Below are 23,459 nucleotides of genomic sequence, written 5' to 3'. Positions count from 1 at the left end.
CTGCTCAAGTTGGGAGCGGATTTTGCGAAATATTCCTCATAGAAGGTTTTTTTACGGTCATTCCGTGGATGTAAAATATTTATGGCTGAATAATGACGCTCGAGTTCCCTGGGCGGTTTCATCGCGTTTGTTCAAAGAATTCGTGGAACTAATTCGCCGATCGCAGTAGCCCTCGTTGGCAGCCCTGCTGTTTGGGGCCGAATTTCCTTTGTCCTGCGAAATTCGTTGGAGTAGAGTTCAGAATATCCAGTTATTTCATTGTCCCCATCGTGTGAGGAACCATTCAATCATGAATGAACAAAGCAGACAACAGTTGGAGAGAATTTTGGCCAGAGTTGCAAACGAAGCGGATGCAAATGCTGCGCTGCAAAAAGTGTGCACATGTCTATCGCACTTTATAAAGCTGCTCCAAAAACAGCACCCCATCGAGACGGGCCTATTCAGTCTCATGAAAATAGCCCAGGTAAGAGAACAACCAAATATCGGGGAGCAACGATTTATGAACTATTTTCTATTCCAGGAAACGATAGCCAAACGGCCGGATAGAAACTGTGAAACAGTTGTAAAAATAATCGGCGTTCTGTTGGACCTGAGTAATCAAGAGTGGGTAAATCCATCGGAGATTACCAGGCTCTTAAAGGCGGCGGCCAATATCATGACCCTATTGAATCAGAAAGAGTACGACGCCATCCATCAAGTCATACAAAAGAATGGGTAAGCAGCGTAACGGGTCTTCTCTTGAACACAATGACCGTTTTCCATCCCGTCCTTATCATCCTTGCACAGGTCGGCCTTAGTCTATCGCTTTAAAGAAAGCACAAGTTTCAGCGTCCGATATGCGATAATGAGTTTGATATTTGAGATTAACCCCAACTACGAACCGAACAAGACACGACGCGAAAATTTACTTAAGAATGTCGTCCTACCGCTAGACAAACACGCCAAGCTGCAGAGTATGATGGAATGGAATCGGGCTAACTTTCAAATGGTGCGTATCTCTCGATTGGGTTTTACTATTTTATCTTTTGTCAACCTAATTTTATACGACACAGAACTGTCGGCAATATCTGCACCAATTTCCGAACAGAAAGTATCATTCTTCAGTGGTAATCGGCATAGAGCTAAACGATGTCACATTGCATCCGATCAAAGTAAGTTGAACTGGTCACTATTCGTCAGGTAGATTAACGGCTTTCCATCGTTTTTTAGGATGCCAGCCATTGGCTTGTTGAGTGGAACAAGAACCCATCCAGTGTTTGCTTTGCTGGGCGTGAATCCACGGAAGAAAATGCTCCGATAGTAGAGACAGAAATCGAGTACCGGGAGATAAAATCATTGTCCACTATTCAGTAAGAATCGCCCATTACTAGTGTTTTCAGTAACATCCAGTTTGATCCACTCTCTATCTTTCTTTGTCTTGTTCTCTGGAATAGTGGTAAAGCTAGCACCAGGGTTAAGGTTTCGTTTAAAGAAAGCTTAACACTTATGGATTGCAGCTACAGTACTGTTCGCGAACCAGTCATGTGCATCGAACTGCCTGCCGATGAGCTTGGACAGTTGAAGGGATTCTTGGGTCTCATGTCGGGTGCCTGCGAATCGGTCGCAAACATCAGCGAAGATCAGATTCAGAATGAATCCTTCGAACAACAGCTGACTCACGAAAGAGTGGTCGAATACAATGCAGACGGCACTATACAATCAGAGTCGACATTAAATCTCTCGCTTGATTCGAAGGAGAACGATCATGTTAGCCCTGACCCCGTGGCCACTGTGTCCTCATTGCTGAAACCGTATGCTCTGCGCCCTCGTACCGCAAATCAGCCTATTAAACCCAACCCAGTCAAATCGAATCCAAATCAAAAGAAATGTCCACAAGCAGCTGATCCGTATGATTTCTGCAAGCATTTGCTGCAAGAGGAAGAGAATGGCAAATGGAAGACGATCAATGCGCGCATTCGCAACAAACGAACGACACAAAACACTAACATTTCTGTTCAAACGATGGTTCAATCAAAAAAGAGTTCCATCTCTGGCAAACAGCGCACAACCATTGCAACATTCCGGCAGCAATTTGCTTCGACCCCAACAAAGGAAGTGAACCGTTTGCTAATGGAAACGCTGGATGCAAATCATCCAGGAGCGACTAAAGATACCTTAAACGGCTATGAAACCTTGTCCTCCATAGAATCAGATGAAGACAACGATTCGGATGAGGTGTACTCACCATACAAGGACTTATACGCCAGCAATGGTAATCATGGAACAAAAAAGCGAGAAACTACGACTAAAACACGCGCCAATACTACCCGACGATCGAAGGTTAACAGTGCTACTGGCTCGCGCGGTAAGCTTAGTCACACTAGCTATATCAGCAATATTTTCGCTAAAACTAGAGAATGTAAGTACGTAAATGTGTCCTCTGCGCAATGAGTTAGTTTTATCGGTAGGTTTACTTTATCTCTTTATAGCACGCCCTTCTACTCGCTACACTAGGACGCTGCAGAATGCAACCGGCGAGAAGCAACAAACAGAGCAATGCTCTTATGCCATGCATAACCAGCAATCATCGACTCAGCTGACTTCCGATTCTAGCACGATTCTTCATGCACAGATCCAGCAAATAGCGATAGACGTTTTCGATACATCTTCCTCAACTCTCTCCAGGACTGGTATACCGTCGTGTGGTGGCGATCGTGTTGTAGAGACAATGCATCCATCTCGGCGACTAAGTGTTCGTTTCGAAGCGCAAGACAACTTGCAGCTCGAAGTACACCCTTCTAGTGTATCTACGGCGATTTGTCGCGTGGAAAACGGACTTCAGAATCAACATTATGACGTTGAGTATGATACCGACTCAACCCCTCCAGAAATGATAGCCCACCTCGCCAACAAAACGCTTAACAAGGAACGTTCGCTGGCGGAAAAGCTAACAGATGTGCAGAACGCAACGACCGCTTTCGTCGCTAAAATGAAGCAAGAAGATAATGAATTGCACGCAAAGCTCGAGCAGGAGGAAAAGGAATGTAACGAGTTGTTGGAGAAGTATGTGCAAAAACGGCGCAACATGTGTGAGCTGCTGATGCAGCACAAGCGGTAAGTCTCCGTGTAGTTCCGCGTAGATTCATTCTGCTTTGTACTTCAAGTTTTGTAAATTTAAAAACTTTTAGCTCGCGTGTTTCATTTGACGAAATCGATCAAAAAATCTCAAAAACGCATCAGCAGGAACGAGAAATATACACACAAGCACACCAAACTCTGGCAATTCTGCAGCAGGAGGAATCAGCTGTGAAGCGGCATGGCTGGGCTATGTACATCGAAGCATTCCGACGGCAGATGGAAGAAATCCTACGCAGAGCCTGCGATTCGTAGCCAAACGATAGCCAGTTCATTTTACATTCCAAGAACATCTGTTAACTTATGTTAGTAACATTTGTATTTTAGCTAGCATACCGCAAAGCGTGAATTCATCAGGTTTTTGAATTGTACAACGATGAATAATCGTTTCCGCGTAGGAAGGTCTTCCACATAACTTATGACATGACCTTTGCAGTTACTAAAGCGTAAAAAAGAGATGTTGAATTCACAAGGATATCTATTTATCTCGTATGAAGAATACAAACATATGCTACAAAACACCCAACAGTTCGTAAATTGTGCCGCATTACGCTTGTCTTACATTCCCAGGAGAACACTCGTGGTTGTTGGTGCTACGAGAGTCGGATGCGGTGAACAAGCCTGGCGTACTGACATCTCCCAAGTGTCCAGGAGGTGAGACAGCGTGAAGAGTGCCGGCAGTTTGCAGATGCGCGCAATGAACGAGCGCTGCACCAGGATGAGGAACGGGGTGGCGTTGTACTCTTGCTCGATCAGTGAGCAACTGGGAGCGGTGAATGGATAATCATCGGGAATCGTGACCGCGACTGGTGGTACGCATGGTAAACTTTTATCATCTAGCCAGCAGATCAGCTTGATCGTTTTGCTGCCAGTGATCGCGCACGGATCGAGCGATACTTTAAACTTCTGATCAAGACGAGCAATTTCCCCCTGCAGGATATGCGGGATTTCTTGGTTGTTACTAGCGCTTCCAGCGCTGCCTCCGACGGACGCGGCGTTGTTACTGGCGCTGCTCGTTGTTCCACTGGTACTCGTAGTCCCGCCTGTTACGGATGATCCAGGTCCGGATCCGGGGCCTCCGGAAGCGTTCGAATCATCTTGTCCTCCACTACTGGTCGCACCCAGGCGGGGTTGTTTCGTCGGTGGCGGAAGATTCTTTATGTCCGGTCCGAAAAGAGCCTCCAAGCAGGGACGGAAGGTGCGCTGCAGCGTGTGGTTACCGGTTGCGTTCTGAAGGCTGCTTGATACGGCTTCTACCAGCGGATTGTTCGTCGGCGTCTCTCGAATTGAACCAAGCTGGCTGGTTAGTGCTGCCTCGCACTTGTGCAGCGTCTCCAGCGGAATCCGAACACTCGGATTGCACAGAATTTCTAACAAACGCTTCATCTTCGCGATCTTGTCGATATCGTCGTTCTCCATCTTCGCGATCATTCGCTTCAGTGGCTCGATATACTTCGTCAGCGAGCGGTACTTCTCGCGGTACAGCTGCTCGTCCTGGGGATTCAGCGGACTCGGTACCGCTCCACCGGGTTGGCCTGGTGTATTGAGTGATCCGCCCGGCGATTGTCCAATCGATCGCTGCGGAACACTGCCATGCATAGGATTTGGAGAAGGAATCGCCGGACTGGGAATCATTTGTCCCGGGTGCGACTGAGGTCCATGTGCACCCGGCCCGACCGGTGAAGGAACGGATGGGGACGGGGATTGACGGAGAAAATTGTTTGGCGTCACGCTGCGTACAGCAGCCCCACCACCAGGATACACGTTACCACCCGGCATCATGTCCTGTGGTTTCCGTACCATCGGGTTACCTCCACCCATGCCGACAAAGTTGCCCTGCGCACCGACCATCTGACCACCCGGTCCCGGTCCCATCGCTACCGGGTTCATCTGGTTTGGACCACCGACACCGACGTTCGGACCCATGCCGCCACCCTGTTGCTGCTGTTGTTGCTGTTGCATGGCCTGCGCTTGCTGTACCTGTAACGGGACGCCCGTACCGCCTGGGCCGCCGATCGGTCCTCCCATAGGCCCACCGATCGGTCCCACAGGACCACTGACATTTTGGCCCATAGCTCCAAGTAGCACCTGTTGCTGTTGCTGCTGCTGGTGCTGCTGTTGAAGCTGTGGATGCTGGGCGTGTTGCATCTGGGGATGTTGTTGGCCATGCTGCTGGAGTTGTGGGTGTTGCTGTGGAATTTGCTGCTGTTGATGCTGCTGCTGATGATGTTGCTGTTGCTGCTGCTGTTGTTGCTGCTGCTGTTGCTGCTGCTGCTGTTGCATCTGATGCTGTTGCTGCTGTTGCAGCTGCTGTTGGTGCTGCTGATGCTGCTGGTTCTGCATCTGCTGCTGAAGCTGGGGCTGATGCTGTTGCTGCTGCTGCTGTTGCTGTTGAGGGTGCTGTAAATGCTGCTGTAACTGTTGGTGTTGCTGGTGCTGCTGTTGTTGGACTTGCTGTTGCTGCTGCTGCTGTTGCACAACAACCTGCTGCTGCTGGACCTGCCCGATGTTGGGACCCGGTCCGCCGGGGCCGACCCCTTGCACGCCTGCACCCAGCTGTCCCATTTGCGCGGGACCGAGACCCATCTGCACTTGGTTGGGATTGACGCCCTGCTGCACCATCTGCTGACGAATGACCTGATTCGAGGCCATTCCCATAGCTTGCGGATTCATGCCGGTGTTTCCTCCGATCGGGCCCATCGGATTGCCACCACCAATTCCGACTGCTCCCATCTGTTGGCCTCCCATAGCGTTTTGGTTTTGCAGTTGCGCCTGAATTTGACCCATCACCATGGGATTCATCTGATTCGGACCTCCTGGTACGACGCCCATCTGTTGCACACCGGGTCCTTGCCCCATGTTGCCCTGCTGCTGGGGCATTCCTCCCTGCTGTTGCTGCTGCTGTGCCGCTTGCATCTGATTTACCTGCATCGCACTCAGCTGTGCCATTTGTTGTTGTTGCTGCTGCTGTTGGCCACCCATGCCGACAATCTTGCCCCCGCTCATACCACCGGGTCCGATGACGCCCATCTGACCGGCCATGCCTCCCATGCCGGCACCTGGACCGGGGCCCTGCATCTGATTCGGCATCATACCACCCATTTGGTTGGGTCCAGGGCCCATACCAACACGGTTGCCTCCCTGCATTCCGGCCATGCCACCCATTGCCATCTGCAGTCGGGGTGTGTGTAGCATATTCGGGTTCGCATTCCCACCGCCCATCTGACCGCCCATCGGACCACCCGGACCCATCTGTCCCATCATCTGTGGCCGGGTTCCTTGCGATGCGAGCGTTTGCAAAGCGTTAATCGGGTCCGGCATGCCACCACCACCACCGCCTCCAGCACCCTGTTGACTCGCATTACCTCCCTCTTGCTGTGCGGCAGCCGCTGCCGCATTTTGCTGGTTTTTGTGTTTGCTATCTGTGAATCGAAAGAGAGCAAAACGGTAAACTTAATACGTCATCGTTCCGCGCTGTACCACGTCATCCCTGCTGAACCCTGCCCGGGACACTTACTCATCTCTCGGACATGCAAAATCAACCTGGCAACAAAGCCGAGATACTCATCCTTGTTTCGTGCTTTGTGGAAAACATGATTTTCCATCTCGATGCCGTTTTTCGACGAAGTCATACCCGTCTGCTGGATGGCTTCGTTGCTGGTGGAAAGGAGGTAAAGCGTTGTAAGATAATCGGTTCGATAGCTTTCGGTTTCGTCACACTTACATTTTGTTCACTACACTCTGCCGAAAGTTGGTCGTTTTCCATGAATTATCTTCAGCCATTTCGCAGGGTTTTACTTTCTTTTCACTGTACCAGGACGATTTTCACGGGAGTCAAGCCTCCCTCGGCGTGTTTTTCTCGTCTTTTATGTGTCACAAACTTAATGGCGTTTAATATGTACACCTTTTCCGCCGGGCGTTGATTTTGAAAGCTCGGTGAAAAGCGGCGCTTCTACGGGGCACCAGGTACGGAAAGTATGCCGTTTTAGTAGGACAAAGGCGTACTTTTGTCCTGGGAGAAAAGTGCGACTTTATTAGCCGTGGCCACACGGGGCGAAAACTCTAGCGCAAACGAAAAAATTAATGCCAAAACTTTTGCGCTTCGATATGTTTACATGGCCGGGTTGAGGAAATTAAAATCGTTTTTTTGAAGAAAAGGATTGAATACACTAGCAATGATCACTCACTGTCGATGTAAACCACAAAAAGAACATATTGTGAGCCCTACCGTTTGCAAAAAGCTTTTACGCTAGGTTTTACGCTCCACGGACCAATAATCGTTTGACAGCATGTAAACGGCAAGCGTAAACGTTTTGGCATTAATTTTTTAGCCGTGGCCACACGGGGCGAAAACTCTAGCGCAAACGAAAAAATTAATAGCCGTGGCCACACGGGGCGAAAATTTGCGCGCAAATTTGCACATTAATGCCAAAATGTTTTCGCTTCGTGTGGCAGGGGTAAAAACCCGAAAATTTATGCCGAAATGTCAAACGTATTGTTTTCATCTGTATTTTGGCCGCTGAAGTTGATTTCCGAATAAATTTTGCAGTTTTTAACGATTTTGTTGCTGTTGCTGTTATATTTATATTAAAAATGCAAAAACAATACGAAAAGAACCTACATTTTCGTAAATAAAGCGTTCGATAGCGTCAAGGGTTCAGCGAAAAAGTCCGCGGACGTATAAAAGTTTGACAGCGTGTAAGGGTTAACCGAAACCGTTTTGGCATTAATTTTTTCGTTTGCGCTAGAGTTTTCGCCCCGTGTGGCCACGGCTAATGCCAAAACGTTTACGCTTGCCGTTTACATGCTGTCAAACGATTATTGGTCCGTGGAGCGTAAAACCTAGCGTAAAAGCTTTTTGCAAACGGTAGGGCTCACAATATGTTCTTTTTGTGGTTTACATCGACAGTGAGTGATCATTGCTAGTGTATTCAATCCTTTTCTTCAAAAAAACGATTTAATTTCCTCAACCCGGCCATGTAAACATATCGAAGCGAAAACATTTTGGCATTAATGTGCAAATTTGCGCGCAAATTTTCGCCCCGTGTGGCCACGGCTTTTCGTTTGCGCTAGAGTTTTCGCCCCGTGTGGCCACGGCTATTCCGTGATACGCAGTATGAGACGGTGTAAAAACGGCTTCGAACCGGTTCCAATCAAACCAGGGCGACTTTTGGTGTTGTTTCTGGAGGGTTTGTTTCAAGAAGCAGTAAATAAATCAGATCAGAATAAATGTGATTTTATAACATTTTATGTATTTTAACATGTTATGTATCACTTTTATAATAATACATTCACACTGAAAGGTTCATTGTGCTGTACCGATTGAACGCCGAGAACCGATTCTGCATGGGCAAGTACGAAACAAAACAACGAAACAAAACAACTTGTCCGGAGCGATTTTCTGTGATTTTCCAGCAAGTTTGCCGGTAATTTTCATTAAAAGTGGCCACAAGATGAATTCTGCAACCAAGGTGAGTAAGGCACAATCATATCTGTAGTTTGGAAAATAGAATTACGTTCTATTTTTAGGTTGGCGAAATCTTTACCGCGGCCGGTGCAGCTTTCAACAGCTTGGGGGAACTGACGATGCAGCTGCACCCTTCGTCCGACTCTCCTACTGGGTAAGTAGTCGAGCGAATGGAAGCGGACGCTCCAGGAGAACGTGTGCCAATAATGTGCCATCCTTATCGTATATCTAAAGGAGCAAGTGGACAGATGAAGAAATAGATATGCTACGCTCCGCAGTAACCCGATTCAGCGAAGATCTAAATAAAATCAGCCAGCGCATCAAAGGGCGGACGGTGTAAGTGTGGCCTCACTAGCCGTGGCCTCTGTTTCTTCATCTGTTCTCATCGCCAGACTGCAACCGCAAAGGTGTTAATCGGTTTTCCGTTCATTCTTTCGACTGGGCTTTGCAGTTCCCAAATACGACAAACCCTGAAGAAGAAAGCGTTCGAGGATGCAGGAGTGCCTGTACGCCAGCCAGTCGTCAGTCAGCCACAACATCTTCCGCAGCAACTGCAAGCCACGCAGCAGGTGCAGCACCAAATGATAGTAACCTCGGCGTCAGTGGTACCCTTTGATGAAACGGCTACCCACCAATCTTCGGCCGTGATAGCGGATCCGATGGTCATTGACGCCGTTATTAAAGATGACAAAAGCGAATTGTCCAGTGGGCTGCTCTGCCAACCTTCGGATATCTCCATGACGCTTAACCGAATCAACACTCAGGCGCACGAGGCCGACGTAGAAGGTATTAGCAGCAGCGAAATGAAGCTGGAGTTTGAGGCCAGTGCCGAGGAGGAGGTAGCTGGATGAAACGAGGTGGACTATTTCTTCGGCGATCCCAAGGAGTAGTGTAAATCTGGTCAACGTTCAACGATAAAAGAATGTCTCAAGTGGACACATCGATGGCATAGGATATATCCCGCCCATTCATTACACACAGATGGATGGAACATTCGAGCAAATTATGAAATGCGTGAAATGAAAACATACGCACTAATGCGGCTTAGAGTAACGAAATTGTAAAAATGGGGGAATGACCTTTGGTTCAATATGATTAAGGATCTACTACTTTTAGTGATAAGATAGCAATAAAACATGCGCACATAGATCGAAAGCTCATGACAAGGTGAATGTCACTCAGACTTACACAATACCAGAGGCTATTATCACATGATCCAATATCCAGGCAGCATCTGATGCAACGAGAAGTTGTTATTACAATCTTCCTTCCCATAAGCCTGAAAGTTGGATTTCCTTTCACTTCAAGTAGTGGTACGTCCGCTGGACGGAAATGTCCCTGTAGTCACGCACGCACCATTTCACAGTTCACTCGCTCACTCCGACTCAACAACCTCACACATCCTTCTCCACATTACGCCACCGATCAGCCGAAAGATCCAAACATTTCAGATACAAAAACCCCCTATCTGAACCCGCGAACGGCGTGTATCGGTTGTGTAAACAGAATGCAAAAGCGGAAAAAACCGCCATGACTGGGCCGCATGACTTGAGGGTTTTAAAAACACCGATCCGGCTGAAACCAGTTCAGCACGACTGCCGCTGATGGCGACAACGACGACTCCACCACCAGTCGAGCGGAGTCGTTTATTTTTGTCCACCTTATCAAGCTTCAACCTACTCTTCCTGTCCGCCCGCCCACCGCCCACCGTGCCCTTACTTTGAAAACGATGTTAATTCGATTTTGCTACTCGCGAGTTCCAACCCCCTTTCTACCCGATCGTATAGGGTTGAAGCGCCGCACGGCGATAGTATTTTGCCGCGATGTGTGCGGAACTACTTCCCGTCGTCTACATCTGTGTGTGTTTCGTAGAATGGCACGAACCAGCTCTAGCCGGTTTCGCCGGCGATCCCACCCCTCGAGAGGAACGCTTATTATGCAGATCGAGGAGTCGTCGATCGTTTGTTTTCGTTCTTTCGTAGTGGCGCACTAATGGCGGCAATGGCGACGACAGCAGCGGCTGTATTGCATTGAACCTGTCCCCGTTCGCCAGAAGAGGGGTTACAGCAGATGCCTTCGTCACCGCCGTCTTCGCCGTCGTCGTCGTCGTCGTCGTCGTCGTTTGGCGGAAGTAGCGTCGCCTACTTTGTGTGTGGGTAGCGTCGATCTGCGTCGATGAGGCAGATGGGATCGACCGAGTCGAGTGATGACCACCGTTGCCTTCTGCTGGATCATCGCCGTCATGTGTAGCAGAGGTCTGTCTCCGCTCACAAGGTCTTTGCGTGCGTGCGTGCGAAGGTTACATCGCGCAAGCACTTTTAGGAATTTTGCTACATCAGCAGCACAAACGTTCTGTAACCATAATGATGAGCCAATACGCTGTCCATAAGATAGTGCCCCCAACCAGCGAAAGAGAACGATTATTTATAGAACACACACAAGATCAGACGGTCGGTCCTACTTGACCTACTTTAGAGAGGCGAGGCGGCTGCACCACACCCTGTTGCAACTTATGTCACCATGTTTTTCTTTTCGATCAGTTCAACGGTCGTCGTCGGATTGGACTTTCTTCGGCGTATCAGCGCGTCTATTTATATTCTAAAAATAAACTCCAATCGCTGAAGCTGCATCGCGTTATCGCGCATCGCCGAGAAAGCATCCAATTGAACTAGAAGCTACCGAAGACCATATTGTGAGATGATCTCTTCAAGTACGAGCAACAGATGAATGTATCGAAATGCGCAACCGGTACAGTAAATTGACATACAAACTACAACGTCTGGCTTACATGATGGGCCTGACAAACAGCCAGAAGCAAGGAAGCAAGCAAAAAATATGCCGGTGCTAGTAGCGTCCAAAAGTGTCGCCACGAGCGTAGCCTTGAACGGCGTCTGAACAGGGCAAACGGGTGGTAACGAACCGATAAGGCCGGCAGATGACGCTGGCCGGGCTCAATGCCAGCGCAGCCTCAGCCCCAGCCCCTTTAAACCTGCCGGACACCCTTATCACCGAGCTGGAGTTGGTCACTTGTTGGGTAGCACGAGACTGACAAACCCGATGCCTCCACTACGGGGCCTGGACCGAAATTGGATCGGAAGGTCACGTACGCTCGAAGGAACCTCTCCGGAGGGGTACCACGCGCTGATGCCGTGTGGCCTTCTTGCTGGCTCACGAATCCACTCGCGGTTATCGCCTCTCTCGCTCTGGGCGGAGGCGTGCTATTGCTGTTGCTGCTGCTGCTGCTCCGCATTTCTAGGTCGTCCACATTCGCACGACGGCTGAGAAGCTGAGGCTGCGAAGAAGCTCTAGCGATCATGGACCAGACGCTTTGCTTTAAGGAGCAAAGAACGGTGAGATAAGGAAACCACCCCACCTGCCTGCAGCCGCCGGCGAAGGTTGAAGTTCCGGCTGTTCCGGCTTTTTATTCATTGGCAACGTGCTGGTGTGGTTTCTGCTTGGCCCACCCCACCACACGACACCGACGTGGAGAGAGAGTGGAATGACCAACGCCAAGGTAATGGCGAGCCGAACAGACGAGAGAGAGAGAGAGAGAGCGAGGAGGCAAGGCACATCACATCATCGTACGTTCCCTCTTCCGGTTGGTTGCAGCATGCCGCGCGAATTCGCAAATCGGCCAGCAGCATCCTTGAAGCAGTCGTTTGCCACGGCGGCGCGCACGGTCAATGATCTTGGGATTCAATGCCGCGGCTTCACTCCCCGCGATTCCTATTCCGGCGGCCAAACCGGTGAGTCAAGACAAAGTCAGTCAGTCAGTCAGTCAGTCAGTCAGTCGGTCGGACGATGAACGCTACGCCCCTCTCTGCAGGTTGCGTGGATATATGAACGAGGGTGCCGCCGATAACGAGACATGGACTCCTCGCCTGCACCGCGCGGGGTGTGTCCTTCAACTCGAGTGTTTCCTTGGAGTAGTACTTCGACTCGTCTGCATACGATAGATGGTCGAATGGGGATTTTCGGCGAGGGTATAACCGAGCATTGTGATGTCCTACTAAGTATTGCAGAATATTCGCAGTTCATCGTGGTAGTTCGCGGACTGGGGAATCCAATGAGTCATCTTCATCAGTTTTCGCCCTCGTTTACTTGATATGTTGGGTTGGGGAAAGTCGAGCTTCCAATCTGATGCCCCCCCCCCCCCCCCCCCCCCCCCCGGATTGTTGTGATTGTTCTACGTGGTACGTACGCGCCATACGCGAGGTACTATCAGGTGTTTGTAAGACGACGAGGGGCCTCGTTCGATGCGAGTCATTCCAATCCAAACCCCAATCCCAATGGTTCAATGACGCACAGCGGCTCATCACGAGCGAACCGAGCGGGTCCGATCACGCTCCGGTAACGTGATGTAAGCGTGATCCGCAAGGATCTGCTTCCCTGGGCTGGCCTGGGAAGGTCCCCCGATGCCCCCGGGGGTGAATCCTGGTTATCAGTTCAGGCGCTCGATCCCCACGTCTCGTGCCACGGCCAATGCGGATCTGGTTTTGCAGCGGCCGGACAGCCAGTGGTGCGGTGGGCCTATCACCGAAACGATGACCTCCTCGATGATTACACACACTCGCCCCCTCATACGCTCTAGTGCACTCGCTAGTGTGCTTGGTCGCTGGGGAGCTTGGTACGGTACAAGAGGCCACGGCACTGGAATGTGAACTGGCTACGGCGTGCGATGCTGGAAGTCGGTGGTTGTTTGTTTTTAGTAATCGCGGCGTATTATTCGCATCCCTATCCCCTCCACCGGTACCGGTAAACCGGCTCGGTACACTAGCAGAGTTGACCACTCAACCACCACTCACCACCCACCACCTCATTCTCGTTTCCTTATCAATGACCCAGGAGGAGGAGGAGGGGGGGGGGGGGCTGTGATTGCGGTCCACAGGCGGTGCTATTGCGTTGCGTGGTTTTGGACCGCTTCGAGCTCGCTCAGAAGCTCGTTTTCAGACATTGTTAGACAGCCCCTGCATCCCTCTTATCAGCTTATTGTGCTGACCTCTGTTGACCTATCGGCTGCTGCCGCTGGTGCTGCTGCTGCTGCTGCTGCTGCTGTTGCCTCTATTGGAGCTGTCATGTTAGCGGCGTCTTCGGACTCGCGTCTCTATTTTCCCACGCGTTCACCTAGTGAGCCTCCCGGGGCCCCCCGCCGAACTGGAGTGCGATGTTTACCCCGAAATGGCCTGCCGGTCGATTGACGTCAGCAAGTCATAACACTATTGCTCCCTGGTCCGCGCCAGAAGGTTAGCGATTGCAGTTATGACTGGTGCTGGCTATTGTGGGGTATGTCGCTTCTTATCACCGCCCGCTGGAGAGGCGTGAGACCACCGTGGGGCTCGCTGGGTTTTGCTACACTGATCTAAGTGGTTCCACGTCTAGAGCGATTGTGCAGGGCCTATCCATGTGGCCAGTGTTTGCAAACTGCACATCCTGTCGGTGGCTCGTTTGCTGCGCCATTCATCCCCACCCATAGACGGTTGGCTGTATTAGCATCGTTGCTGATTATGTTTTGCTATGTGTCCGCGATTACCATCTGTGTCAGAGACAAGCCCTTCGTTTTTTTTTAGGACAGCAGCTTAAATGTGTGCAGCTTTTGCCGCAATATATTAGTGTCGAGGGTAAACACAGTCTCTCTGGGTTCAGTTCAGCCCAGCATCTCCCGGATCGACTGCTGCATCGATGTAACTGCTCATTACGAACGGAGCAGGCTCGGTTCGACAAGATGGCATTGGCTAGGACGTTCCATCCACCAATGCGATCGACGTGGTTGTTACTCTGTTTCGTTTTGTTGGATGATCTATTGGATCAAGGTGTTAATCCGGTTCTCTGGGTCAAGCGTGCATTCTCCGTCCCTTACGACACTAAATAGGTCGTGTCTAGCAGGTTACGGGGCACCCTTCCTGAAGGTTGCAGCTTTATCGCCGAGCAATATCATAGCTGCGGAAGTTCCGCGGTCACTCGGCCACGGTTTCGAACCCCACGCGGCGACCATGCGCAGCGTGCGTGATCACCGCCGGTTGCTTATCGGTCTTTGCTTTCACCCTCCCCTTATATCAATGGATGACACTCTCGAAATGGGTGCGAGCGATAAGAAAATGGCGTCGCGTCATTGGCACGTTACCGTGCGAATCCTGGGGGCTCGCGCACCTCCAGCCCCTTATGCTCATTCGAGAGGTTGATCGAATACCCCCCCCAAATGGTGTGCTGATGATGGAAAAAGGTAAATAAAGGTAATGCAAAGCGTTCTGATTTCGATTCCAAGGAATCGACTCGAAAACAGTAGCCGCGAGATGCGCAAAACGCTTTGAGTGACTTGTGATGGCACGCCCTTCGCTGGCAGATCGCCCTTCACATTTGATAACTCACGCTTCCTCCTGCACGAGTTCGATGCGTGATCACTAAAGTGATGCTCGCGGTTCCAAAACGCAACTACGTTCTCTGTGTGTCACGGAACCGCTCAAAGGTTTTCGGTAGTATTTAGCGACGCAATGCTCATGAGGAACCCCTGCCCTTAATCCATGCCCGATATGGTACCTTAACACGAATTGGACCAACAGCTGTTTGAGTTAGTTTCAAGGTTTTGCTACACGAGCGTCGACGAAAAGGAAGTAAACATGTTTACGTCTGGTCCCGAATTCTACTGGGTGTTGTGAGCAACAACTGTTTTGTTTACACCCTTACTTCTCACAACGATCTTCCACCGTCAAACATGATCGTGAATTTGTGTATTTTGAAAAGTAGTATATCCGGTTCCAGGCGGATTTGCGGCAAGAGGGATCAAGAAAACCCTTTCAGTATTTCCCGTATCCCGTAACCGAAGCGCCAGCGATCATCGAACGTTCACAAAAACCCCCGACGAGAGAAAACAGCAGCTCCCCAAATCTGGACCATTCCAATCCGGTTGCTATGGAGACGGTTGCGAACTTTGCGAACCCGCCTCGAGGACAGCATGAGAATGGCCGGTATAGGGAAGGCGCAAAACCAGTCCCGGACAGGGCTGCGGTCGCCTGCAATGCCGGGAAAACCCACATTCCATTACGCGTAGACCGGAAATGACGGCGGAGAAACGCAGCCATCGCTGCGTTCTGAGAATGGATCCCATTGAACAACAACGCTTGCGTCGATAGACCATCTGGCCTGTCACGGTGCAACCCTTTCATCGTTTAACCACACACACATACGCACGCGAGAGCGGTTAGATACGACATCCCTCGGTATGACGTCATCAACTTAGCCATACTATCGCGCACAGCTTCCCCTGGACTCAGGAAGCACGATGGACGAATGGATGCAAATTGCATATTCATTGTGGATAACACCAAACCCCAGGGAAAAGTGAGCAAATTTTCTAAGAAGAAGCTGATTACATAATAAACGCAACAAGCGTTTTATGTCTTAGAACTCCCGCTACTAGCTAAGACAAGCGAATCGGTATTTCCCTTTCATCCAAGCAGCCACTTTATTCTACGAATGTAGTTTGCTGCCAATCCTTAGTTCACATGGCGACAGATTTTGCAATATTTGCCACCCTACTGAACGCAGTTATCGCGAATCTCGAACCTTAGCAGCATCGGACGCGTTAGAGAAAATGCCATTTCCGTACATTTTAGGTTTCTTTCAAGAACAAAGTGAGTTATGGGGATTCCCACTCTGGATAATAAAACACAGAGACACAGGTTCGTATTTGATGTGTTTTGAGAGAATGTATATTGTATTTCTTAAGTATTTTTTCATACTTGTTTGTTCTTTTGACTTCTTTCCATCAATTCCCAATAACATGCATCCAGAAACGTTCACATTTACTCCCACCATTTTTTTCTGGTTCTTTCTAGCTCTCACACCAGTCATCTGAGCTCTGAGGCCCAACATTCGTTGTCTTACTGAGGCAATAATATTCTAACGAATAGGTAAAGTAATAAAATAAATAACTGAATCGACAACGAGCGACCGAGGGTCGAGTATCGTGCTCGATCATCGGCTCGATCGGTGTATGGCTTTTCCTAAACCTTCCTCGCTTACCAAGGGTGCTAAAGTAATGAAAAAATAACAAAACAATTCATAGGAGCTGCTCTGTCTTAACAGAGAACCGTGAAACTAAAGAACCATAAACCTCTTGCTCGCTCTTTCTCTCTCTCCTCCGGTGAGTCTTCATTTCTGAGTCTTCTTCTTTTTCTCTTCCTGCAATGCTCCAGATTTCATCACTTTCCCTCCCAAGATGCAAGGAGAACAAGAATGCTAATAGCTAGTTGTTTTGTTTTGTAGAGTTTTCCGTTTCATAGGAGAAAAACGATCACAGATAGCGTGCGGAGCGAGCTGCGCTGATGGCGCACCAGCAGACTCCCGATAACCTAATCCCGAAGGAGGAGGAGGAGGAGTAGGAGGAGACGAAGGAGGACAGCAGAACCCACCCACCCTTTCTCGAGTCTCTCTTTCCCTCTCTCTCCTCTTTCTAATCCATTTTCTCACTCAGATTTTCCACATTTTTCCTGCTGTCTCATCCCTATCCCAACAAATTGTAATAAGAGGATGACACGCGCGCGCGCATTATGTAGCAGAAGAAGAGAGAGAGTGATAAAAGTGAAACAGCTAATGCGTGCGCGCGCGTGAGTGTGTGTGTGTGTGTGTGTGTGTGTGTGTGTGTGTGTGTGTGTGTGTGTGTGTGTGTGTGTGTGTGTGTGTGTGTGTGTGTGTGTGGTGGAGCAGAGTGGGGCTGCGGTGGCAGGGGTTCTAATATTTCACTGGAATGGTTGTTTTTCCACACGCATTCACACACACACACTCACACCCGAATGACGACGATATGATAATACACCCCCCCAGACGCCACGGATTTACTGATTGTCATCCTCTGACTCTTCTTCTCCTGCAGGGCTACGACGGCGCTGGTACACGAGCGGAAGTGGGTGCTGCTGCGGTGAAGATGGCGCCGGCCGGAAAACGACCGGGGCCGTAATCGCCGACGGCGGAGGGATCGGCGAAGCACCGGCCGGATGATGATAGAGAGCACGCATGGTGAAGTCGGCCGGTAGGATCGCCACGGCAGCCGCCTGTGGTTGTTGTGCCGTCGCCTGCTCCGATCCGATCGTGACCGCGCCCCCAACCGCAACCGCCGCCGCCGCTGTACGTCGACGTCCGGTTGAGCCACCGTTCGAGTGGGATTTGTTGCTGCCGCCGGCACCACCATCCTTGTTGTGACGCTTTACGTGCTTGGACAGATGGTCGCTACGCATGAACCGGCGATCGCAGACGTGACAGACGAACTTCTTCTCGCCCGTGTGCGTCCGCTTGTGGCGGGATAGCTCGTCGGAGCGCGAGAACCGACGGCCACAGTCGGGCCACTTGCAGTTGAACGGCCGCTCGCCGGTGTGGATTCGCTGGTGGGCCTTCAGGTGGCTCGATTTGAAGTAGTTCTTGCCACAGTTCGGATGATCACATTCGTAGATTCGGCGACGCTCTACTTTACCCCCGGACTGCTGGTTGTTGTTGTTCGGCTCTGGGGCCGAAGCACCGCTCACGGACTGTTGCTGCTGCTGCTGCTGCTGTTGCTGTTGCTGTTGCTGACGTTCTGCCAGCGCAACGCTGAAGGATGTGCTCCGGGATGACTTGACACTGCTGCTGCTACGGTTCTCGGAGGACGAGCTGATGATGGCGGCCTTGGGGATCGTCGACTGGGGAGGAGCTGCAGCAGCGAGGAGCAGATTTTGCGGTGGCACCAGGAAGAACCCATTCTGTGTGGCGAATATCAGCTGCGCGGTTGATGCCGGAGCAATCTTCGGGGCTATCACAGGAAGGGTAGTGGTTCCGGACGAGGTTGTGGCCGTTTTCGGGAGTATCGGTGCCACCGGCGAGGGCGTCGAGATCGTGCTGCTGCTGCTTTCCTTCTTCTTCCGCTTACTTACTGTCCCGTTGCCACCGAATACTGAGCGCGATGATTGGGCGACGGCGACTGTTGCTACCGAAGCTGTCGTCGCCTCCTTGATGGTGACCTCCTTCTCCATTCTGTCATTGCACTCCGACGACGAGGGCGACGGTGCTGGCGAACCGCTGGCAATGGGTGCCGGTGGAGGGGACATCCGAGGGCCCATTTTGTACTTGTAGCTGCGGAAGATGTTCATGGTGGCGGCGGCGGCACTCGAGTCTTCCGCCGACTCAACATTCGTACTGGCCGCCTTCGTGCACGAACCGTCCTTGTTGATGCGCATGATGACGCTGGCACGGGACACGGGTGGTGGCTGTGGCGACGAGGAGGCGAGGGTCTGTGGGTGGTTCGGTGTGGTTCCATTCTGGAAGTAGGACCGCTCCTCATCCGAACCGGACTTGGTATTCTCATCCTCGGATCCGGAACACTCGGAAGGGGGCGGTGTAGGGGCACAGGAGGAGGACACGAGCATCTGTTGCTCCTCTTGCTGTTGTTGCGGCTGCGGCTGCTGTTGACGTTGCAGCTGCCGTTGCTGGGCCGCATGAGTTTCCAGCTGGTCCGGGTTGCGTACGTACTGGCGCTTCCGCGGTGGCAGATCCGACTCATCCTCCGACGCGTCCGACTGGTTCGGTGTGACAAAGTGTGTTGGCCTTGTGCTGGCCTCGCACCCACCACCACCACCACCACTACTGTTGACACTGCCGGGCCCTCCTGCGCTTTCCAGTTTGCGCTTCAAGGCCGTCTTTACGGTGTTATTCATCTAAACCCGGGAAAGAGAGAGAGCGAGAGAAAAAGAAGGGAAGAAGATTAGACAAAGGAACGAAGACAGGAACCTTCTCCTCATCGCCATCCACCGTAAAGCCGCGAACGTCGACCGAGTCACGTAGCACCCACTGGATGCGTGCATGTCTCTGTGTGTGCGCGCGTGCGTGTGTGTGTGTGCATTCGTCACCGACCTTCACCGAGTGCTAGTAGCCTCGTAGGGGTCTGATTATCGATGCCATCCGATGCCGGGGAACGCCAACTGGTCAAAACCTGGCCCTGGCTTATCAGGAGGCACGAGATCCAGAGTAAGCCCCTCTTCGTCGTTCGTCGTTCGATGGCGGCAGCACCCATTAATCGGTCCAATTCACCCCCCCCCCCTCCCCACCCCGTTGCTAGCGCCTTGAGCTCCCGAAAAATATGCCTCCCGGTGGGTCGGAGATTACAACGATGGGGAGCGTCGCCCGCAATCGCGCGAAAAAGCGAAAAAAATCCGGTTCGCGAAAGATCACCGCACGACGAGACACACCTTACACACACCACACACACCAGTGCCACAGCCACAGCCCAGCTCTACGCATGCTACGATCGTCTGCTGCGTCTGCCTACCATCGTCGACGTCATCCTCCTCAAGCGTTTCGCTCGGTCGGCGCGCGGTCGGTCGAGTGTTCGGTTCGGTCGGCGCGCGGTCCAAAGTCCGTGGCCTGGCTGTTCACGTGAACAGCAGCTGATTCCACCCGGGCCACTGCGTGATCCGAGCGTGATCAGACGTGTTTGCGTCGTCGTCGTCGTCGTCGTCTGCTGGTGGAGTGAACGCAATGGCATGCTGTTTGTGTTCAAACTTTGTAGGGGCGCGAACGAGATGGCCGCCGCTTTTATGCCCGGCTACACTTTGCGGGGCTTCCTCTCTTTAGGGGGGCTTGTGTGGAATGTGTGTGCAGCGGTTTACGAGACACACACACAGGGGGGTTGGGGGCACGGTAAAAGCCGTTGACTCGCACACGTTCTAACGACGGTTCTGGCGCCCCAGCAGCCCGTCGTGGAGGTGGTGTGTGGTGTGGGATTGCTTTTCGTGGAATTTTGCTGACGTGCACGTCATCTTTATCGCCACACACACATACGCGCGCACACACACGCACAGCATTTCGTGACTTTTTGTGGATTCCGCTAATTACAGATTACCGAGAGAGAGAAAGAGAGAAGATTTGGAATAAACCTCGCGCGGGGGCGAGGATTGTTGGAATCCCCTCCCCCCCTCACACCCCTTTCCGGAGACTGTGTGTGTGCGCGCGCGCGTGTGTGTGTGGGCAGTGGCTAATGGTTCTATTTTTATCCAGCCCCGTCAGGTCACGAACTTGCACTTATACACGACCGATGAAAACGGCGAGTGCATCCTGTACCAGCAGCGTGTGTCACCCACAGAAAACACCTGACCCAGCCTGCCAGCCTGCCAGCCAACCAGCCAGCTAGCGGCCAGCAGATGTGATCCACCATCTTACCACCATCATCAAAAGAGGGACCATTTCATCCGAATTATCATGACCAGAACGCGTGATAGCCACGCGAAAGGGAGAGAGCGCGCCGTTGCAAAAAAAAAAATAAAGCTTAAAAATAGCGCATCTCGGGGCCACCAAAGTGCTCCCCACTCCTACAGCAGGCCATGAATTCTGGGTGTGCGCCTTCCACCGGGGATCATACTAATCGTGTCTCGACCTACTCGGATCATGGCGTTTATCGTGCGGTGTGCGAATCCATCGTTCCCTAGTCACTTCCTAGCAACCATGATTTGCCACTAATTTCCAGACACACACACATATACATACGCACGCGCGAGCGCGAATCACGATTCCTGTGATCGATCTTGAGACATCCTGTTGCAGTACCGTCACACACAAGCACACACAGGCACACACGCAGACACGCACGCATGCCGCGAATTTCACCACTTGGTGCCATTCTTTCCCAACCGCACCGCACAACACACTCTTGATCGTTCTCGAAGGACCACGCACACGGCCATTGATATGATGCCCACATCGTGTGATGCTTACCTTCAACTCTTCCTCCGCCCGATGGCTGGTGTCCTGCAATGGAGGCGTTGCTGGCGGCGACAGTAGTACGGCTGCTGTGTTTTCCATGATTTGCACTTCCGGTTTTTCTTTTTCGCGAAACCTTGTTTCACCTCCGATATTGTCTAGTGCCTTTGTCCAAGTTCAAGTCTGGCAGGCGTTTATGCTTTTCCTCTTTGTGTTACTAACCGTACTTCACTTCACAAACTCACACAACCAACACTCAACTCAACCGTGTTGTCACATGAATTTGAACTTAAACTTCGAACTTCCAATCTCCGGCACTTTGTGCACGTGGTGCAGGCGTACCGTCTGCTTCTTTGTTGTCTGCCGCTTAGAAGAACTGGACACGAACCACTACCACAACACTACCAACACACTGTTGTGGTGTATCCTTTGTAGTACACACTCTACTTTCCGCTAAACTTCTTGTTCACTTATGGAGTAGTTGGCTTGGCACTAACTACAGATCACACTCTTGGTTCACTTTGGATTTCCGCCGTTCTTGGGGTCGTTCTTCTTGAACGCCACACACACGCTTGCTTTGACGACGAGGACGACGACGTCCGTTCGGTTCGAGACCACACGAGTGAAAACGCGGTTCAGTGTCGATGTCGATGCTTAAAGGGGCCGCGCGTTTCTGAAAGCGTGGTTCGGAATGGCGCCGCCGGTGGCACGTTCCGTCGGTGGCGTTCGGGTTGCGCTCGGTCGCGTCGCTTCGTGTTCGAACTGGTTTTGTCGTCATTCGCGTTGTCGTTGTTGTTGTTGCTGTCATCCCAATGGCCGGATGATGATATGGACCGCGCACGCGTTTCCCGGGTTCCGGGGGTTTTTCGCTTGGGGTGTATGCACGTGCCTCCGTGTGTGCGTGTGTGTGCGCACCCGCGCGCGCCTGATGGAGGTTGCTGAATCGCGTGAGCTCATCTCCTACCCACGGCAGGGAAGGACGGATTCATGTTGTTCCGCGATTTGTGCGATTCCGTGTGCCATTCAATGACCCGCCGGTCCGGTCGGTCCCGGCCATAACCGCACACTCATCGGGGGGGAGGCGGCCACACCGCGGGTTTGTGCCTATTTGTGGCGCTGGGCGGACGATGGGCGCTGGGTCAGCGTGGGTTAATTATTTTTAGGGAAACAGACCGTCGGCCGGCAAGGTATCGACCACCACCATCGTTTGACCATCAGCAGCATCGCAGGATTCTAGCTGATGAGTAATCGTAATCGCCCGGCCCAGATTTTACCGGGGATTTCCCTATGCAGCAGCAGCGGCGGCAGCATCGCATGGACTTTGTACTCACGATCCCGATGGATTAAAATACATTTCTGGTCTAAACGCGGCGGTTGGCTGCATCAACTGCCCCAAAAACTTGGCGTGTCATTCCCTTTCACGTCAGTGGCCATTTCTTTGGAACATGATATGGTGGTCGAACAGATTTGCGGATGACTTTGCATTTCAAAGCATCAGCATTCGCTTGCAGGAGCAGAACGGTATCAGGCTACATTCATAATTCGAGGCTTCTCTAGACGACGAAATGAATGAGTCGTTACAGTGACGTCAAACGGGGCAAGCGGCTCACTGTCGACATCACTGACTCCTCCACACCATCATCATCATCATCATCATCGTCATGGTGGGGTAAAGTGCGTTGGTGTAATCGGGCGCCGCAAAACAGAAAAAAGATGTCAGCAACAAACATGGGACGACGACGACGACGACGACGCATTCCTATCGCCGCTGGCTGTTAATGGGGGAAGGTGGTTGGTACACACCCCGAGCGCGCAAAGCTCTGATATGTGTGTGTCCGCTCATCAACCCGCCCACCAGCAGCAACAGCAGCAGCAGCAACAGCGATGAGGTATTCCGCGCGTGCTACAAGCGGCCGCTGTTTTCCATTGCGTACGGTCGTGTCAGTGCGCCTGTGTGTGTGTGTGTCCGTTCGTGTGTATGTGTGTGAAGGTGAACCTTGAACGATGCGATCACGCACTCGGTTGACCGGCATCACTCGCTGTTCACGTGAACAGTGGCTGCCCGTTCCTATCTGGTACATTGGCTCCACTCGTTGGGGGCACGGCACGACGATGGTCGTCGCCGACGTCGTCGTCGTCGCTTCGAAGCGCGTACGTCACA

At 51.6% G+C, this 23,459-nt stretch overlaps 5 protein-coding genes across 6 annotated transcripts; 3 read left to right on the top strand and 2 right to left on the bottom strand.

Annotated features, from left to right (window-relative positions):
* Positions 1–463: 463 nt before the first annotated feature.
* On the top strand, positions 464–1,829 carry LOC125959598 (uncharacterized). The gene is made up of 6 exons (XM_049692424.1): positions 464–714; positions 787–988; positions 1,053–1,151; positions 1,210–1,349; positions 1,434–1,585; positions 1,822–1,829. The coding sequence occupies exons 1-6, from the start codon at positions 500–502 to the stop codon at positions 1,827–1,829; spliced, it is 816 nt and encodes a 271-aa protein (XP_049548381.1). The 5' UTR covers positions 464–499.
* Positions 1,645–3,519, top strand: LOC125951547 (uncharacterized). Its single transcript, XM_049680470.1, has 3 exons — positions 1,645–2,398; positions 2,469–3,093; positions 3,168–3,519. The coding sequence occupies exons 1-3, from the start codon at positions 2,002–2,004 to the stop codon at positions 3,367–3,369; spliced, it is 1,224 nt and encodes a 407-aa protein (XP_049536427.1). The 5' UTR covers positions 1,645–2,001; the 3' UTR covers positions 3,370–3,519.
* LOC125951534 (mediator of RNA polymerase II transcription subunit 15) lies at positions 3,519–6,994 on the bottom strand. The gene is made up of 3 exons (XM_049680450.1): positions 6,839–6,994; positions 6,632–6,771; positions 3,519–6,536 (listed from the first exon to the last, which is right to left on the bottom strand). Exons 1-3 carry the CDS (start codon positions 6,895–6,897, stop codon positions 3,673–3,675), a joined length of 3,063 nt encoding a protein of 1,020 aa, XP_049536407.1. The 5' UTR covers positions 6,898–6,994; the 3' UTR covers positions 3,519–3,672.
* A 1,470-nt stretch (positions 6,995–8,464) lies between these two features.
* Positions 8,465–9,738, top strand: LOC125951568 (uncharacterized). 2 transcript variants are annotated; one of them, XM_049680492.1, is made up of 4 exons: positions 8,465–8,585; positions 8,644–8,735; positions 8,816–8,917; positions 9,033–9,738. In XM_049680492.1, the coding sequence occupies exons 1-4, from the start codon at positions 8,568–8,570 to the stop codon at positions 9,430–9,432; spliced, it is 612 nt and encodes a 203-aa protein (XP_049536449.1). In that variant the 5' UTR covers positions 8,465–8,567; the 3' UTR covers positions 9,433–9,738. The 2 variants fall into 2 exon arrangements, with proteins under 2 accessions (XP_049536449.1, XP_049536450.1); XM_049680493.1 differs by lacking the exon at positions 8,816–8,917 and having other exon boundaries at positions 8,474–8,585.
* Positions 9,739–16,177: 6,439 nt separating this feature from the next.
* LOC125951540 (Krueppel-like factor 10) lies at positions 16,178–21,988 on the bottom strand. Its single transcript, XM_049680463.1, has 2 exons — positions 21,314–21,988; positions 16,178–19,260 (listed from the first exon to the last, which is right to left on the bottom strand). The coding sequence occupies exons 1-2, from the start codon at positions 21,398–21,400 to the stop codon at positions 17,413–17,415; spliced, it is 1,935 nt and encodes a 644-aa protein (XP_049536420.1). The 5' UTR covers positions 21,401–21,988; the 3' UTR covers positions 16,178–17,412.
* Between the last annotated feature and the right edge of the window lie 1,471 nt (positions 21,989–23,459).

This window comes from Anopheles darlingi, chromosome 2 (assembly GCF_943734745.1).
Source record: "Anopheles darlingi chromosome 2, idAnoDarlMG_H_01, whole genome shotgun sequence".
Classification (NCBI taxonomy): Eukaryota; Metazoa; Arthropoda; class Insecta; order Diptera; family Culicidae; genus Anopheles; species Anopheles darlingi.
This window is presented reverse-complemented; position numbering and strand designations above follow the sequence as displayed.

Coding starts and splice junctions, on each gene's coding strand:
- LOC125959598 (XM_049692424.1), top strand. CDS start 500: ATGAACTATTTTCTATTCCAGGAAACGATAGCCAAACGGCCGGATAGA. Junction 715..786: donor CAAGTCATACAAAAGAATGG/GTAAGCAGCGTA, acceptor ATCCTTGCACAG/GTCGGCCTTAGTCTATCGCT. Junction 1,350..1,433: donor AAATCATTGTCCACTATTCA/GTAAGAATCGCC, acceptor TCTCTGGAATAG/TGGTAAAGCTAGCACCAGGG.
- LOC125951540 (XM_049680463.1), bottom strand. CDS start 21,400: ATGGAAAACACAGCAGCCGTACTACTGTCGCCGCCAGCAACGCCTCCA. Junction 19,261..21,313: donor GGGCGGAGGAAGAGTTGAAG/GTAAGCATCACA, acceptor TCCCGGGTTTAG/ATGAATAACACCGTAAAGAC.
- LOC125951568 (XM_049680492.1), top strand. Junction 8,736..8,815: donor TCGTCCGACTCTCCTACTGG/GTAAGTAGTCGA, acceptor GTATATCTAAAG/GAGCAAGTGGACAGATGAAG. Junction 8,918..9,032: donor CGCATCAAAGGGCGGACGGT/GTAAGTGTGGCC, acceptor TGGGCTTTGCAG/TTCCCAAATACGACAAACCC.
- LOC125951547 (XM_049680470.1), top strand. CDS start 2,002: ATGGTTCAATCAAAAAAGAGTTCCATCTCTGGCAAACAGCGCACAACC. Junction 2,399..2,468: donor TTTCGCTAAAACTAGAGAAT/GTAAGTACGTAA, acceptor ATCTCTTTATAG/CACGCCCTTCTACTCGCTAC. Junction 3,094..3,167: donor CTGCTGATGCAGCACAAGCG/GTAAGTCTCCGT, acceptor AAAAACTTTTAG/CTCGCGTGTTTCATTTGACG.
- LOC125951534 (XM_049680450.1), bottom strand. CDS start 6,897: ATGGCTGAAGATAATTCATGGAAAACGACCAACTTTCGGCAGAGTGTA. Junction 6,772..6,838: donor CAGAGTGTAGTGAACAAAAT/GTAAGTGTGACG, acceptor CCTTTCCACCAG/CAACGAAGCCATCCAGCAGA. Junction 6,537..6,631: donor TTTGCATGTCCGAGAGATGA/GTAAGTGTCCCG, acceptor TTCGATTCACAG/ATAGCAAACACAAAAACCAG.